This window comes from Garra rufa, chromosome 8 (assembly GCF_049309525.1).
Source record: "Garra rufa chromosome 8, GarRuf1.0, whole genome shotgun sequence".
NCBI classification, from domain to species: Eukaryota; Metazoa; Chordata; class Actinopteri; order Cypriniformes; family Cyprinidae; genus Garra; species Garra rufa.
Genome location: NC_133368.1, coordinates 16918836 through 16936642, shown reverse-complemented (window position 1 = coordinate 16936642; position 17807 = coordinate 16918836). Strand labels below are relative to the sequence as shown.

The window sequence follows — 17807 nt, the reverse complement described above, 5'->3', positions numbered from 1 at the left end:
TCCATATAAACAGCACTGTAAGTCACAACCTCTATATGTCTCTGTGTGACTAGGTTTACTTTATTTACTGGTCTGTGCATGACAAGGCTGGTAAATGTCACATCTGATACTAGCAACATTTTAATGTTCATCTGCAGTGCAGTCCTTCAGGCTGTCATTGGACATGCATGTGATTTTTGTTGATTTGTACAACAGCTTAAAATGATTTCCTGCAGTAATTCAAAGCAGGCTTAAAGGGTTTAGTTCACACCAACATTAAAATGGAAATCATCCATTACTCAACCATATGTAGTCCCAAACCCATAAGACTTTTATCTCCAAAATGATATTTTTTAAATGAAATCTGACTTTTGTTGACATTTGTTTCACATTTCAAAAAGTTCATAAAACATTAAAAGTAATATGCATGAATCCATAGTTTAATCCAACTCTTCTGAAGAGACAATTTTTTTGTGTGTGTGCGACAAACAGATTTAATTTATGCTTTTATTTACATTTAAACATTGCTCAACACTCATAGAGCATATTAAATATGAAAATGAGAGCTCTGTACTTGCTTGACACCCACAAAAATGTATGGTTTAGATTTTGTTGATCATATTTAACCTAATTTATGTGGATTAATAAGTGTTTATATGCGAATAAAAGTCTAAAAGACATTGAAATCCTCACATAAAGTGTTTCTTCAGAAGATGTAAAACGAGATTCAAATCATATGGATTACTTTTAAAATGCCTTATGAACTTTTTGAATCATCAACGTTTTGATGGAAAGGACAGGATGAAAGGATTTAGATTTTTTGGGTGAACTACACTCTGAAAAATGGTTCTTTATTGGCATTTATGGTTCCATAAAGAACCTTAAAAACCCATGGAACCTTTCAAATGCAGAAAAGGTTCTTTAGATTTTTTAAAAATGGTTCATTGAAGAACTGTTCACTAAAAGGTTCTTTGAGGAACCAAAATTGTTATTTTATGCATCAATGCAAAAACACCCCTTTGGGGCCTTTATTTTAAAGAGTGTATGACTTGAAGTTGTATTTGGCCTCGATCTGACATCTAGCTCACTTTCTTAAAAAATAAAGAAGGTCTTTGCAGTGATGCCTCAGAAGAACCATTTTAATTTCCCCAAATTTAATTTCCCCTTTCAACCTTTCAGTTCTTAAAAGAACCATTTTGTGTTTTAATAAACTGAAGAAACCTTTTCCATTATGAATGGAAAGGATCCATCAATATTAAAAAAAACTTTATTTTTACAGCATGTATATTCACTTTGAATGTTTACAATCCAACTTGTACAAGAATTTATAGCCGTCCCAGTTTAGGGAAGCAGGGATCACAAAAGCTAAACCCTGCTAATCTCAAGAAAAGAAGTGCAGACAGTGAGATTCCTGTAATCTAACCTTTTCTACACCCAGCACTGAACTCAGATCACTGACTGACAGTCATTCTGATGGTGATGATGATGGATCCTCTAGAATAAAACACAAAAGGCACTGTCTGCGTTCGCTCTGATGCCTGTGCTCGGCTCTCAGGGGCTCAGCGGTTTGAGTGACTGCAGTCGGGGGAAACCCTGCAATACAAGCACATATTACGGTTTACACAGCTCTCTGAGTGATGCCGCCAGGAACACAGTTATTTTCCCCAAAACACACATACATAGAGCATCAGCTGCTTTAAGACATTTCACCTGAGAGCGTTATGGACTGTGTACTAATGTAAGAAGTTCAGTGGCGTTATTTTAGAACACATACTTGAATATGACAAGCAGGCTAGTGGAAATAAATGGCTGTGGGTTAAATACAAAGTATCAGGTACACAGGAGCAAGAAATTGCTGCATCCAAGATATATCCCTGATGAAAAACCTCCTTAAGTCAGTTTGGATCAGTTTCAAGTCCAAGATGGTTTTAACCAGTTTATGGAAATTCTGGTGTGCAAAGTTTGTAAAGCTAGTTAAGCTATTAATTGTTGAAAGTAGTGTAGTGCAGTGTAGACAAGATGGGAGAAAGTGGCTAAATATTCTGATCAATTACACTCTTTAAAAGAAAAGGTCCTTTGCAGCAATTTAGTTCCTCAAAGAATGAAAAAAAATCTTCAAAGAACCATTATTTCTTAGTGTGAAGAACATTTTAATAATTTTAATAATCTTTTTCCTACTGTGACCCAGTAGTGCACAACACAACACAACAAAAAATGTAATCTAACACAATCGTCAGACATAAAACAGCATCAAAACCATAGGTACATAAAACTGTGTAAAAAAAAATGTCGATCATAATGACTGTTAAGCTTTGTGCTGGTGATCAACTCCATCTACATTTTGATTATCATCAATAGTCAAAACAATGTTTATTTATGTTTTATTTATGAAACGTATGCCCACAAGTGTTTATAAAAACAGAATGCATGTAGCTAGAATAAAATGTTTTTGTTTACAAGCAGATAGCCTGTTCTTTCTTTTGATGTTTTGTATGTTCAGATATTCATAAACCAAAATATATACAAATTAATACATAAATAGGGACATAGTAGTATACTTAACATATGATGTACAGTTCACTTAAAGAAAACTATATACTCGCAGTATAAAACTACTAAACTAGTAGTTTCCTGAGACTATACTTCAAAAGTGTACTAAAAATGCATAAAAATGTATTTAATTAGTAAACTATCAGTATAAGTTCACTTTAAGTACACCTTCAGTACAAACTAAGAACACAGATATAAACTAGTTGTTTACTCAAAGTTTACTACTGTTATACTTAAAGTATACTTAAAAGTTTATCTTTATATACTAGAAAGTTTGCCACTTAAAAGTTTACTACTAGTAAAGTGACATTTGTTTACTTACTACATAAACTATATTTAAAATATACTTGAACTTTACAATAAACTTGAAGTATACTTCTTTTTGTAAGGGTTTGTGCTAATTTCATTGTGTTGTGGCCTGTTTCCAGCTAAAACCAGCCTGACCAGCCTGGGAGACCAGCTAAAACCAGCTACTTCCATCTTAAACCAGCTGAGACCAGCCAACCAGCCTAGGCTGGTTTTAGCAGTTTTTTTTCAGCAGGGTTGTGCTAATTTCATTGTGTTGCAAATTGTTTTTGTTGTGATGTGCTAATTTTGTTGTTGCAGCTTGTTTCCATTGTGTTCCCTGGTGAAAAAAAAAAAAAAAAAAACAGCTAACACCAGCCTACGCTGGTTGATTGATTTTTGTTGGTCAATCAGTCTGGTTTTAGTTGGTCACTGCTGGTCAGCAGGCCATTTTTTCAGCCTGGCCAGACTGGGAGACCAGCTAAAACCAGCTACTTCCAGCTTAAACCAGCTTAGAGCAGCCAACCAGCCTAGGCTGGTTTTAGCTGTTTTTTTTGTTTTGTTTTTCCCAGCAGGGTTGTGCTAATTTCATTGTGTTGCATCTTGTTTTTGTTGTGATGTGCTAATTTTGTTGTTGCAGCTTGTTTCCATTGTGTTCCCTGGTGAAAAAAAAAAAAAAAAAAACAGCTAACACCAGCCTACGCTGGTTGATTGATTTTTGTTGGTCAATCAGTCTGGTTTTAGTTGGTCACTGCTGGTCAGCAGGCCATTTTTTCAGCCTGGCCAGACTGGGAGACCAGCTAAAACCAGCTACTTCCAGCTTAAACCAGCTGAGACCAGCCAACCAGCCTAGGCTGGTTTTAGCAGTTTTTTTTCAGCAAGGTTGTGCTAATTTCATTGTGTTGCATCTTGTTTTTGTTTTGATGTGCTAATTTTGTTGTTGCAGCTTGTTTCCATTGTGTTCCCTGGTGAAAAAACAAAAAAAAAAAACAGCTAACACCAGCCTACGCTGGTTGATTGATTTTTGTTGGTCAATCAGTCTGGTTTTAGTTGGTCACTGCTGGTCAGCAGGCCATTTTTTCAGCCTGGCCAGACTGGGAGACCAGCTAAAACCAGCTACTTCCAGCTTAAACCAGCTTAGAGCAGCCAACCAGCCTAGGCTGGTTTTAGCTGTTTTTTTGTTTTGTTTTTCCCAGCAGGGTTGTGCTAATTTCATTGTGTTGCATCTTGTTTTTGTTGTGATGTGCTAATTTTGTTGTTGCAGCTTGTTTCCATTGTGTTCCCTGGTGAAAAAAAAAAAAAAAAAAACAGCTAACACCAGCCTACGCTGGTTGATTGATTTTTGTTGGTCAATCAGTCTGGTTTTAGTTGGTCACTGCTGGTCAGCAGGCCATTTTTTCAGCCTGGCCAGACTGGGAGACCAGCTAAAACCAGCTACTTCCAGCTTAAACCAGCTGAGACCAGCCAACCAGCCTAGGCTGGTTTTAGCAGTTTTTTTTCAGCAAGGTTGTGCTAATTTCATTGTGTTGCATCTTGTTTTTGTTTTGATGTGCTAATTTTGTTGTTGCGGCTTGTTTCCATTGTGTTCCCTGGTGAAAAAAAAAAATCAGCTAAAACCAGCCTAGGTTTTAGCTGATCATCGCTGGTCAGCAGGCTGGTTTTAGAGGGGTTTTGGCCATTTTTTCAGCCTGGTCAGGCTGGGAAACCACCAGCTAAAACCAGACTGACAGGACTGGGAGACCAGCTACTTTCACCTTAAACCAGCTAAGACCAGCCAACCAGCCTAGCTGGGGTTTTTTTCAGCAGGGTTGTACTAATTTCATTGTGTTGCAACTTGTTTTGTTGTGTTGTGCTAATTTCAGTGTGTTGCGACTAGTTTCCATTGTGTTCCCTGGTGAAAAAATCAGCTAAAACCAGCCTAGGCAGGTTGACTGGTTTTTGCTGGTCAACCAGCTTGGTTTTAGCTGGTCATCACTGGATTTAGAGGGGTTTTGGCCACTTTTCCAGCCTGGCCAAGCTGGGAAACCACCATCTAATACCAGCCTGACCAGACTGGGAGACCAGCTACTTCCAGCTTACACCAGCTGAGACCAGCCAACCAGACTAGGATGGTTTTAGCAGTTTTTTTAGCAGTGTTGTGCTAATTTCATCGTGTTGCAACTTGTTTTTGCTGTGTTGTGCTAATTCCGGTGTGTTGCGACTAGTTTACATTGTGTTCCCTGGTGAAAAAAAACAGCTAAAACCAGCCTAGGCTGGTTGACTGGTTCTTGCTGGTCAACCAGCTTGGTTTTAGCTGGTCATCGCTGGATTTAGAGGGGTTTTGGCCACTTTTCCAGCCTGGCCAGGCTGGGAAACCACCTGGGAGACCAGCTACTTCCAGCTTACACCAGCTGAGACCAGCCAACCAGACTAGACTGGTTTTAGCTGTTTTTTTTTTTTTGTTTTTTTTTTTTTGCATGGTTGTGCTAATTTCATTGTGTTGCAACTTGTTTTTGTTGTGGTAAATTCATTATATTGCAACTGGTGTCCATTGTGTTGTTCTAATTTTGTTGCTGTGACTTTTTCTTTCCAGTTTCATGCTAATTTTGCTGTGTTGCTACTTGTTTCCGCTTTGTTGTGGCTTGTTTCATTTGCGTTGAGCCCTACTGGGCCACCTCATTTTCCACTATACCTTATGCCCCAGAGAAACAAGCCTACAGCCATCTTTAGAATTCTGTCTTTGAACTAACGTTTTTGCGGTAATGTATGTAGCTCCGCCCATTTTCAGTGCTGCGATTGTCGTCTTCTGTATTCCGTATTTCCACAGAGTGAAGTCCTACTGATTTATGAATGAAGCGCTCATTTTAAAATCTTCCCGGTCTACTGACGTTTATGTTTGTAATCTTCCTACACAATGCACATATTAACTTTCCCAATTCCACTTCACCAGCTAATTACTCTTCAACAGTGATGCTGCTACAAAAATGGAAGTTCAAAGACAATTCTTATTAAATTCGTATTTGTTTCTCTGAGGCATAAGGTCTATAAAGAATGGAAAGGTTCCATGTTATGTCAAAGATTCTTCATAGAACCAGATGCCAAGAGTCATTTTAATTTATTTAATCTGGTCGCCATCTGAAAAGCACAAATGTCTTAGGAAGACATGAAATACAAGGTTTGGCAGTTATCTGGGTCTAACTCTTTCTCAAATCTCAAAGGAGGAGCATCATTATGAGTTCCACCATAATATCTACTGTCAAAATCTTACCATCCTACAATGGAAATCCTCTTTAACACTCGAGATACTCCAGCCACATTAATTATTCCTCTCTATTTGGATTTAGACGAGAGGCCTTGATATGAACTCAGGAGCCAGAGGAACATGAGAGGATACAATTAATATCTGACATGGTCAAGAGTTCTGCGCTCAACTTCTCACATTTGAAGAGGATGACAAATGAAAATTAACCTCCAGACCTTAATTTTTTAACTGCGTCGAGTAAAAGGGAAGAGATGGTAATTCATCCATGGAATCAGCGTGAGTGGTCCGCGTGGCGACAGGAAGGGCTTCGGCGTAACGGTCATTAGTGAAGCACTCAATGCTAAATGCAATCAGAAGATGCATTAGCTGCAAAAGGGAGGGAGCACATTTTACAGCATATTTCTGCTTGCAAATTGATTCGACTTGAGTGAATGATCAGAGGTTCAAATTCTGTATCATTGTACAGTCGTGGCCAAAAGTTTTGAAAATTACATAAATATTGGAAATTGGAAAAGTTGCTGCTTAAGTTTTTATAATAGCAATTTGCATATACTCCAGAATGTTATGAAGAGTGATCAGATGAATTGCATAGTCCTTCTTTGCCATGAAAATGAACTTAATCCCGAAAAAAACTTTCCACTGCATTTCATTGCTGTCATTAAAGGACCTGCTGAGATCATTTCAGTAATCGTCTTGTTAACTCAGGTGAGAATGTTGACGAGCACAAGGCTGGAGATCATTGTGTCAGGCTGATTGGGTTAGAATGGCAGACTTGACATGTTAAAAGGAGGGTGATGCTTGAAATCATTGTTCTTCCATTGTTAACCATGGTGACCTGCAAAGAAACGCGTGCAGCCATCATTGCGTTGCATAAAAATGGCTTCACAGGCAAGGATATTGTGGCTACTAAGATTGCACCTAAATCAACAATTTATAGGATCATCAAGAACTTCAAGGAAAGAGGTTCAATTCTTGTTAAGAAGGCTTCAGGGCGTCCAAGAAAGTCCAGCAAGCGCCAGGATCGTCTCCTAAAGAGGATTCAGCTGCGGGATCGGAGTGCCACCAGTGCAGAGCTTGCTCAGGAATGGCTGCAGGCAGGTGTGAGCGCATCTGCACGCACAGTGAGGCCAAGATTTTTGGAAGATGGCCTGGTGTCAAGAAGGGCAGCAAAGAAGCCACTTCTCTCCAAAAAAAACATCAGGGACAGATTGATCTTCTGCAAAAAGTATGGCGAATGGACTGCTGAGGACTGGGGCAAAGTCATATTCTCAGTTGAAGCCTCTTTCCGATTGTTTGGGGCATCTGGAAAAAGGCTTGTCCGGAGAAGAAAAGGTGAGCGCTACCATCAGTCCTGTGTCATGCAAACAGTAAAGCATCCTGAGACCATTCATGTGTGGGGTTGCTTCTCAACCAAGGGAGTGGGGCTCACTCACAATTTTGCCCAAAAACACATCCATGAATAAAGAATGGTACCAAAACACCCTCCAACAGCAACTTCTTCCAACAATCCAACAACAGTTTGGTGAAGAACAATGCATTTTCCAGCACGATGGAGCACCGTGCCATAAGGCAAAAGTGATAACTAAGTGGCTCGGGGACCAAAACGTTGAATTTTGGGTCCATGGCCTGGAAACTCCCCAGATCTTAATCCCATTGAGAACTTGTGGACAATCCTCAAGAGGTGGGTGGACAAACAAAAACCCACTAATTCTGACAAACTCCAAGAAGTGATTATGAAAGAATGGGTTGCTATCAGTCAGGATTTGGCCCAGAAGTTGATTGAGAGCATGCCCAGTCGAATTGCAGAGGTCCTGAAAAAGAAGGGCCAACACTGCAAATACTGACTCTTTGCATAAATGTCATGTAATTGTCGATAAAAGCCTCTGAAACGTATGAAGTGCTTGTAATTATATTTCAGTACATCACAGAAACAACTGAAACAAAGATCTAAAAGCAGTTTAGCAGCAAACTTTGTGAAAACTAATATTTGTGTCATTCTCAAAACTTTTGGCCACGACTGTACAGTAATGTTAGCTAAAATTCGTCTTGGTGTTTCATCCACTGTATCGCCAGCTAATCTTACCATCTCAGATCATAAATCAGTGACTGCCGTAATAACATTTAGAGCATTTTGGAGTTTCAGAGACAAAGGTTGGAAATCATCTTTTCCACAATCAACAATCCACAAATGAAGTAGCTTTTAACAAGCTTTTCATATGAAATCAAAACCTAATAAATAAATGCATGAATAAATTGAATTTCTTGGAATAGAAAATTCAAAATAAGAGCATTTATTTTGAAAAAAAAAATTAATGCATCCTTTTTGAATTAAAAAAATGTTAACCCCAAACTTCTAAACAGCTGTGTACTTCAAACACATACTGTGTTATTATGCAAGTTTTAAATGTGTAACATCAAACAGTGCAAGGTTACAGTCTGATAAGTAAAACGAAGATCTTTTTTATTTCAGACACATCACCAAAGAGATACATTTGAGCAATATACAAAACATTTTATTTGTTTTTCATAGGAAGTGCTTCAAAATCTACATTTTTACATTTGAAGGAAAATGTTTGATGGAAAAACCAATAACAATATCAGCTCAGAGTTCATCATCTTCACAGCAGACCAATGCACTCATCTCTCATTATGTGAATAACTGCCCATCATCTGTCTATCACACAAGTAACAAATGCAGATGTGTCACATTTAAACCCTTATTAACACTGGGTACAATGCAATAGAACAGTGTGTGTAAGTGTGTGTGTCTGGGCCAGTCTTTCCAGGACTATGCAGAAGTCTCCGTGTTTTCACGCCTGAGCCAGTCGCTCCAGGACTCTGCGATACTCTGCCAGCACATCCTGGTAGCTTTTCTCCAGCTCCTCGTGTTGCAGTCTCGTGTCCATCTGGCTGATGTGGGACGCCAACTCCTCTGGCCTCAAACATTTCCGCATCTTAGTCAGCTCACGCTGGTTTTTCTACGCACAAGGCAAAAGCGTTGGGAGAAAATACACAGGTGTCAGTACGGCGCAGCAGAAAATAAGATGCAAAGCAGCTCACCTGATCCCATCCAAAAACTGCCATTGAACAGAAACCCCAAGGCAAATCTGATTACATCACAGCTCAACTTCATGGATTAAAACACAGCGAGAGAAAGAGGAGAGAAATAAAAGAACCGTGAACAAAAATTGAGTATGTAAGGTTGTTGAGAGGCTTTGACACTAAAACAAGACTCACGAAATACGAAAAGAAAGCACACACACACACACACACACACACACAAACAGAACGTATATAGATTTAGAATTCACATACCCTACCAGTCAAAAGTTTTTTTGATGTTTTTTTAACTGCTCACCAAGCCTGCATTTATTTGATCCAAAATCAAGAAAAAGAGTGAAACTTTAATATATAAAATATTTAAAATAACTTTTCTATTTGAATATATTTTGAAATTTATTTTTTTTCTTGTGATTTCAAAGCTATTTAATTTAGAGCATCCTTCCTAAATATTATTTATATGTGAGCAGAAGAGATTTCCTTAAAAAAAAAAAATTCTCACTGCTCAAAAACCTTTGACTGGTAGTGTACATATTCACTAGATATATAAAATATTCACTAAACAGTTGCAAAGCCTATTATTTTAAGAACCTGTATTAGTTTTCTGCATGTAAAGTTTCAAATATTTCTTCTATCTCAGGTTTATAAGCAGTGATAACTGTAAGCAAGCCATCAATTTCAGCTGATTTCCCCATTAATCTACTTCTTCTAAAACACAATTTGCTAACAGGAGCACAAGTTTTACAAGTTTTACAGGGAGTTTACATGGATGGCAAATCAGCCAATCACTGCTGTCCTTAAATTACAACTTGCATTAAAAACAGCAGCTTTAAAATTTATATTTAAGGTATTTCTGTGTGTAATTTAAATGTCAAAATGTTGCCACAGACCTAATTGTGCAAACCACAATTGAAAACCTATGGGAAATTCCAGAGAGAAGCCATGGTGAATTAGCCTGTCGGATTGGTCTACAGACTGATATCACGACTGAACAGCTCTATTGTGTAATTCCTTTAGTGAGTGCTAAAGCACTACATGTCAAAAGTACTGAGGCCAGATTCACAAGACATTCTTCAGAAAAAAACTCACAAAACCTAATAAAACGAAGAACATTTTGCATTCCCTAAACCATTTCTTAGAAATGTTCTTATTTAAGATTAATCTAACAGGGTTCGTACAGACACAGTAAAATTAAATTCCAGAACTTTCAAGGACTTTTCAAGCACTACTTTTTGGATTTTCAAGGACTTCAATCAGAGATCTCACTTATCAATGTATTTTCTTTCATTCTAAATTCTAAATTCTAAAAAAGAAAAAATAGATAAAAATATACTTATAAAACAAAATGGCAAAAGTAAAGTGAAGCACAAAGTATTACTTCTGAAGTATTACAAAGTATGCTACAAACTTTGTATGTGTACACATTCTTTCTTTTTTCTTTGTTTTGTTTTTATAACTGTACTGCCTTAATTGTTTGATGTTTTCTACGGTTTAAGAAAAAAAATCAGAAAAAAAGATTTTTTCAATAAGCACATTTTTTTAACACAAAATTCACAAAAAAAAAAAACATACTTTTTCGTTTATTTCAGTTAATGTCATAAAACTAGCGAGCTAAGTCAGTAGTAGTACTGACAATGTTGTGTAAACATGGCTGAAGAACAGATGAATTCATTTCATCAGTCATTTATGCTGAACCGCTCCGATTGATTCAAACTCGTGACTTTGATCATTTATTTCAAGTGATTCACTAGCAAAAACCAGATCAAATTAAAAGAGCCATTCATTATTAAAATACATGTAGTGATGGGTGAAACAGAGAATGATTCAGTGTTTTATCACTGTTTTATTTTTTTACAAAAATAATTTATTTCAGATGAGCATTTCAGATTGCGTATTTCAAATCATTTGGTTTAGATCGAGACTTCGGAACAGGTTTGTGAATCATTTCGCAAATTGAATAATTAAAATCCAATGATTTGCGATTTGAAGTCCTGATCTAAATCAAATAATTTGCGATCCTCACTCCGAAGTTCCAATCTAAAGCAAAAGATTAGTGATCCACACTCTGAAGTCCTGATTCACAAACCATAACTTCAGGTCAGGACTCGGAGTGCAGATCGCAAATCATTTAATTTAGATTGGGACTTCAAATTGCTATTTATTTGATTTGAAACATTCAATTCGCAAAATGCTTCACAAACCCATTCCAATCTAAATCAAATGATTTCGGGATACGCAGTTCAAAGTCCTAATCTTATTCAAATGATTCGCGAACCATCATTTTAGATGGCAAATCATTTGACTCAGACCAGGACTTCAAATTGCGTTTCGTGAATCATTTGATTAAGGTCGGATGGGTTTGTGAATAATTTCGTGAATTCAATTATTTAAATCAAATGATTTGCGATTTGAAGTCCTGATCTAAATCAAATAATTTGCGATCCTCACTCTGAAGTTCTGATCTAAAGCAAAAGATTAGTGATCCACACTCCGAAGTCCTGATTCGCGAACCATAACTTCAGGTCAGGACTCGGAGTGCAGATCGCAAATCATTTAATTTAGATTGGGTTTTCAAATGGCAAATTATTTGATTTGAAACATTCAATTCGCAAAATGCTTCACAAACCCATTCCAATCTAAATCAAATGATTTTGCGATATGCAATTCAAAGTCCTAATCTTATTCAAAGGTTTCGCGACCATCGCGTCCTGATCTAAATCAAATAATTTGCAATTCACGCTCTGACATTCCGATCAAAAGCAAGATTTGTGATCCACACTCCGAAGTCCTGATCTGAATAATGATTTGCGAACCATCATTTCAGATCAGGACTCAGAACACGGGACGCAAATTATTTTAATTCAATTTATGAAAAATTATTTACAAACCCCTTCCGATCTAAATCAAATGATTTGCGATGCGCAATCTGAAATCCTGATCTGAAACACATTTTTTGTGATGCGCTTTCCAACTGGCAATGTTGTGTAAACATGGCGCTAGATGTGAAAAGACGAACCACGCTCCGAGGTTCCAATCTAAAGCAAAAGGTTTGCGATCTAGCTCCGAAGTCCCAATCTGAATAATGCAAAAAATTACTTTCAGATCAGGACTCAGAACGCGAATCGCAAATCATTTGATTTAGATCGGGACTTCAAATCACGAATCTTTTGATTTGAATCATTAATTTCATTCAATCATTCGCGAACCAGCTATGAAGTCTCAATCTAAACTAAATGGTTCAATATACGTGATTTGAAAACCCAATCTGAAACAAATTATTTGTGATGCACGATTTCATTTTGCGATGCAATGGTTTAACTGATTTAGAGTTACAAAAAGCTCCATTTCACCCATCACTATGTGCTTTCTAATATAATTACACGCGATGTTGAAATCCACAAATAAATGGCTCTTTTAGTTTGATCTGGTTTTTGCTAGTGAATAGAGTTTGAAATAATTGGAGCGATCCAGTGTAAATGACTCACTCAATTGATTCAGTTCATGTGTTCGTCTTTTCACATCTTCAGCCATGTTTACACAACATTGTCACTTCTACTACTGGCTTAGCTTGCTAGTTTTATGACAATAAACTGAAATAAGTGATGAAATATGTTTTTTGAATTGTGTGAAAGGATATGTGCTTACTGAAATTTTTTAACATTTATTTCATAGATACATTACATTTAAATAATTCTAGCACTTTTCAAGTACCTCTTCAGGAATATTACTATTTTCAAGGGTTTTCCAGGCCTTAAATTGCAAAAAGTCAAATTTAAGTACTTTAAGCACCTTGTACTAACTCTGTTCTAAAGCCAAATATTTAAGAAGAATTTGCATTCCTGAAAAGAATGTTAAAAATCATCATCGTATATTACTCTTAAAGTCAGGATAACCTCATACCCAAACGTAAGGTGTTTAATGAATTTATTGGCTACAGACTGTGCAAGAGTGTTTTTTACATTTGGTTATTCAGCAAGTCTTCAGCAGGAACTGCCATACAATAAGATAACACCAAGGGACAAAATATGTTCTTCCAGCTTATATCAATAATATTAACCAAAGAACAATTTTCTGATATTGCAAACAAGTGTGTATTGAATTATTGGGCAAAGTTCATTATTAATGAATCACCTCCTACATCCATACCTGCATCCACACACAGACAAGCTGTTGTGAAGACAGGGAAATCTGCAACACATTTTGAGTAAAGAGACCTCCAGAAGAGAGAGAAAGAGGCATATGGTCTGCAGATCCTGCTCTGTTTTTTTCCCAGCCTCATGTTTTTCACTCTTTCTTTGGCTCTGTCTCTTTCGTCTGGTGTGTATGCGGTTATTCTGCTGTCAAGAGTTGTCTGTCCTGGACAGTGTCACCATGAGAGCGGTTCTGATCCAACATATTACCGCTGCTGGAGCTTCAGCACCAAAGCACATATCATATCAAACCACATTATCTGCAACACATCAACTAATATCACCACAACCTCCGCGGAGAATCAAGACACATGCAGCGAAAAGAAACAGCTAATTGAGTTAAAATATAAATGAAACGAGATGAAAAGATAAAGACCACTGCACGAAATCTTTGGCAACAGGATTCTGCAAAAATCATCTTGAGAATTGCAGAGTTCCAAAAACCCATCTGACATTCTTTATACTGTGGAATTCAAAAAGAGAAATTCGGCAGAATGTTCATTCTGCTCTTTTCAATACTATGAAAACATACAGTAACTATAACGTATAAAAGGGGTCAAATGATGTGGTTTCTTGTTTTCATTTGTCTTTAGAGTTTTACAAGCTGTTTGTGCATAGATAAGATCGGTGAAGTTGCAAAGCTTAAAATGTCAAAACCAAAGAGATATTTATTATAAAAGTTAAGTCTGAGCCACACCTCCTTAAAACGGCTCATTCAAACAGGCCCCTACTTGTCCACGTCACGGGGTGAGTAGATTAGCATAACACCGCCCATATGTAAATGGAAAAAAAGATGACGTAACTTTTACCAGCTGAAGTACTGTTGCAGCCAGCATGTTGTGGAGACGCAGTGTTTTATTGCCAAAGCAAAAGCACATTGTTTGGCCTTCCAAGTGAGGACACAACTAGAAATTGGTGGTTAAGTTATATTTACAACACTGTTCCGGAACATTACAACGCAAATATTTGAGTGGTTGATGCGCATTTCACGGAAGACTGTTTCCTGAACCTGGGAGAGCAGCTTACAATGCCAGCTGTACACAAAGAGTCAAGGCTAAAGACAGTCTGCACTTCTGACTTAGGCCTGTAAGTTTTCATATTTAAAGAATTCAGTACTGACTATTCAAACGCGAGTTTTGAGCAGCGTAGAGTAGTGCTTGTTGTTTCTCGGTCTACGATCGCAAATGCAGACATAGCGTTATGTTTACGTGGTGTGACGCAATGCGTAAAAAGACAGTATGAGTCATTATAATCAGTAGCTATGTCCCCACTGGATGCAACAAATGCTTCATTTATAATGGGAGAAACGGCATGGTAAGGTGTGTAACAGTTCTGTCAAACGCTTGAGGTATTCGCCAATCACAATGCACCGTACAGCTGGCCAATCAGAGAACACCTCGGTTTCAATCAATGATGAGTTTTGTAAAAATCTAACCGTTTCAGAAAGGTGGGGCAGAGAGGAGCAACAATAATGTACAGTATGTGGAAAATAAGGTTTTTCGAACCTCAAACTGGATAAACACATTGCACTACAATAAATACAAAAAATAATGCTCTTTTTAGCAACATTATATACCCTTTTAAACTCCAAAGAAGGGTGGGGGGGGGGAGTCATGATCATGTCATGGTCATTTTTTGTCATGACAGCTACTACTCACAATATGCTTTAGCTATAGAAATATCTCAAAAATATCAACATCAATCAATATATATATATATTAGTGGTGGGCATAGATTAATTTTTTTAATCTAGATTAATCTCACTGTAATCTTAGAATTAATCTAGATTAAAATGGCTAATTTGAATTCTGCCGAAGGCATTCAGAATATGTGTGCTACCCAAATAATGACTAAAAGTAAGTCTTTGAGAACGGGTTTCTCAAGCCAGGTGGCACATTAGACCAGGGGCTCTCCTGTTTCCAAACTGCATCACAAACTGCTCGAGAAAGCTGTTCTACTATGATAATTGATGAAAATAAATGATGTTCAATAAGATGTACTTGTGTTTACTAACTAACTAACAATGAAATAAATTTTTCTACCTATTAGATTGTTTTTTTTTTTTTTTTATGTCTACACCGACCCAACCCTAAACTTAGCCCTTACTATAATAAAAAAAAACGTATTATTGATGTACAGTGTGATAAAAATATACATCTACGTATATACATCTATGGTAGCTAGTGTTTCCCCTAGGTTTACAGCTTTGGGGGGAGGGGGGTTATATTTATTTTTTATCATATATATTGTTTTATGACAATTATTTAAACAGGAATATATAAACACCTACATTGTACTGTACAAAAGTAATACAGGACTAATGTTCTGTTAGGTTACACCGTACTTTTATTTTGACAGGTTGCCGTGAAGTTTCTGTGTGTACTCTATGCAGTGTTGTTTTTGACAACCATCTTAGATTTAGTCTTAGTCTTATGGACTAAAATGCTTATTAGTTTTAGTCACATTTTAGTCACTTCTATATGTGATAGTTTTAGTCCAATTTTAGTCGACGAAATGTCATAAAGGTTTTAGTCTAGTTTTAGTCAAAAAAAAAAAAAGGGGGAAAAGTAGTCTTTTAACAAATTAATGTAGGTCAGTAAGTATTTTGCTGTTGGGTAGTGTCACTTATAAGTTGTGAAAATAGCAGATCTATAGTTCAACACAATGTGAGCTTCCGGATCGACTATTTTCACCAATAATTACAATAATGAAGGAATGGTTTTAGACATAAGACATATATTTGAAATAATGTGCAAACTGCCGCTATCATGGTTAATCGTCTGTCTGTCTGAGGGCCAACAATGTGACATGTTGAGCACGTTGTGCGCTGCACGCCAGGTGGTGGGCGTAACCAAACAAGGATAGAATGCTAAAACGGCTTGCCATACTAGTATGGCAAAGAGTATTTAATGCTAAAACAGCTTGCCATAGCGGCAGATACTTCTTAGGTTGGCATGCACAATAAGCAGAAATGTCGTGCATTTTAAACGTCTGACGGACCACCCACTAACATTTTCGTCTATTCTCGTCTCACCAACGAAAACTCACACACGTCTCGTCATGTTTTAGTCATCAACGAGCCATTTTTATCTCGTCATCGTCTCGTTATCGTCATGAAAAAAGTTGTGTCAACGAAATGATTTCGTCATCGTCATCGTTGACGAAAACAACACTGACTCTATGATATGATCCTAGTTTTCTCAAATTAAACGGTAAAAGTGACATTTTAAACGTCTGACGGACCACCCACTAACATTTTCGTCTATTCTCGTCTCACCAACGAAAACTCACACACGTCTCGTCATGTTTTAGTCATCAACGAGCCATTTTTATCTCGTCATCGTCTCGTTATCGTCATGAAAAAAGTTGTGTCAACGAAATGATTTCGTCATCGTCATCGTTGACGAAAACAACACTGACTCTATGATATGATCCTAGTTTTCTCAAATTAAACGGTAAAAGTGACACTCACAGCAGCTTTGGAGATTGAGTTTATCTGTTCATGTGAGATGCAAATGCCAAAAATTACTGGGAACGTCACGCATGCTTCGATATGCGTGTAGTAAAAACGTGTCTCTGCCATTCATACATACAAAGGCAAAAGGAACATGCAGGATTCATATTAAAACGGTCTTTTTGCATTTCAGTTTTCACAGACACTAGTCCATATCGCGATTTGAATTAAGTCACAGGCCAACTTTTGATTTATTAATCCAAAAATCGACGAAATCCGTGGAATTTCACGCTATAGTAGATTCGTTCTTTAGGAGTCCGCGATCCCTTCTGTGTTTTCGCGGAGGAGACATTATAAACGCGCGACCATGTAGAGACAGAAATGACATGCCTTCGTGTAAATAAGATAACCCAACTTTGACAACAGATTAACGGCGATATTTCTTTTTATCGCCCGATAAGAGTCTCACGTTAACGCCGATAACGGCCCACCACTAATATATATATATATATATATATATATATATATATATATATATATATATATATATCAGAGGTCGCGTTAACCGAAAATTGTCTGTCATTGACGGAATTTTTTTAGAAATTACGGAAAAATCTGAAGGCCGTCCGTCACTTTGACAGATTACATTGAGGATGTATTGTAATTTGTAGCTGTAATTCCCACTCCTGTCCAGTTGGTGGCGAGTGCGCTCCAGTGTGGCAGCAGAGCACTGAATCCAGAACAACAACGAATCTTTTGCTATGAGTTTGATTACATACAGGCGACTACACAGAAGCCAGAGCCGTTTAGAAACAGTTTTCTAAATTTTTACGACCCTGACGAATTTTTACGATCCGTCAAAATGACGGGCAATGTTAAAGTCTAACGCAACCTCTGATATATATATATATATATATATATAAATAAAATTGGCATTTATTTGAAATAGATATATAACATTATAAAAAGTCTTCAAGGAGAAGTTCACTTCCAGATTGACATTTTTTCTTTTGATAATTTACTCACCCCCATGTCATCCAAGATGTTC

General features: G+C 37.1%; 1 protein-coding gene across 1 annotated transcript in view; it reads right to left on the bottom strand.

Annotated features, from left to right (window-relative positions):
- Window positions 1–8495: 8495 nt before the first annotated feature.
- The window catches only part of hat1 (histone acetyltransferase 1), a 41121-nt gene continuing 31809 nt past the window's right edge, over window positions 8496–17807 (bottom strand). Inside the window, exon 10 of the mRNA XM_073846094.1 lies at window positions 8496–9033. Within this exon, the coding sequence (XP_073702195.1) occupies window positions 8866–9033 (168 nt within the window). The 3' untranslated portion in view covers window positions 8496–8865. The remainder of the gene's footprint in view (window positions 9034–17807) is intronic.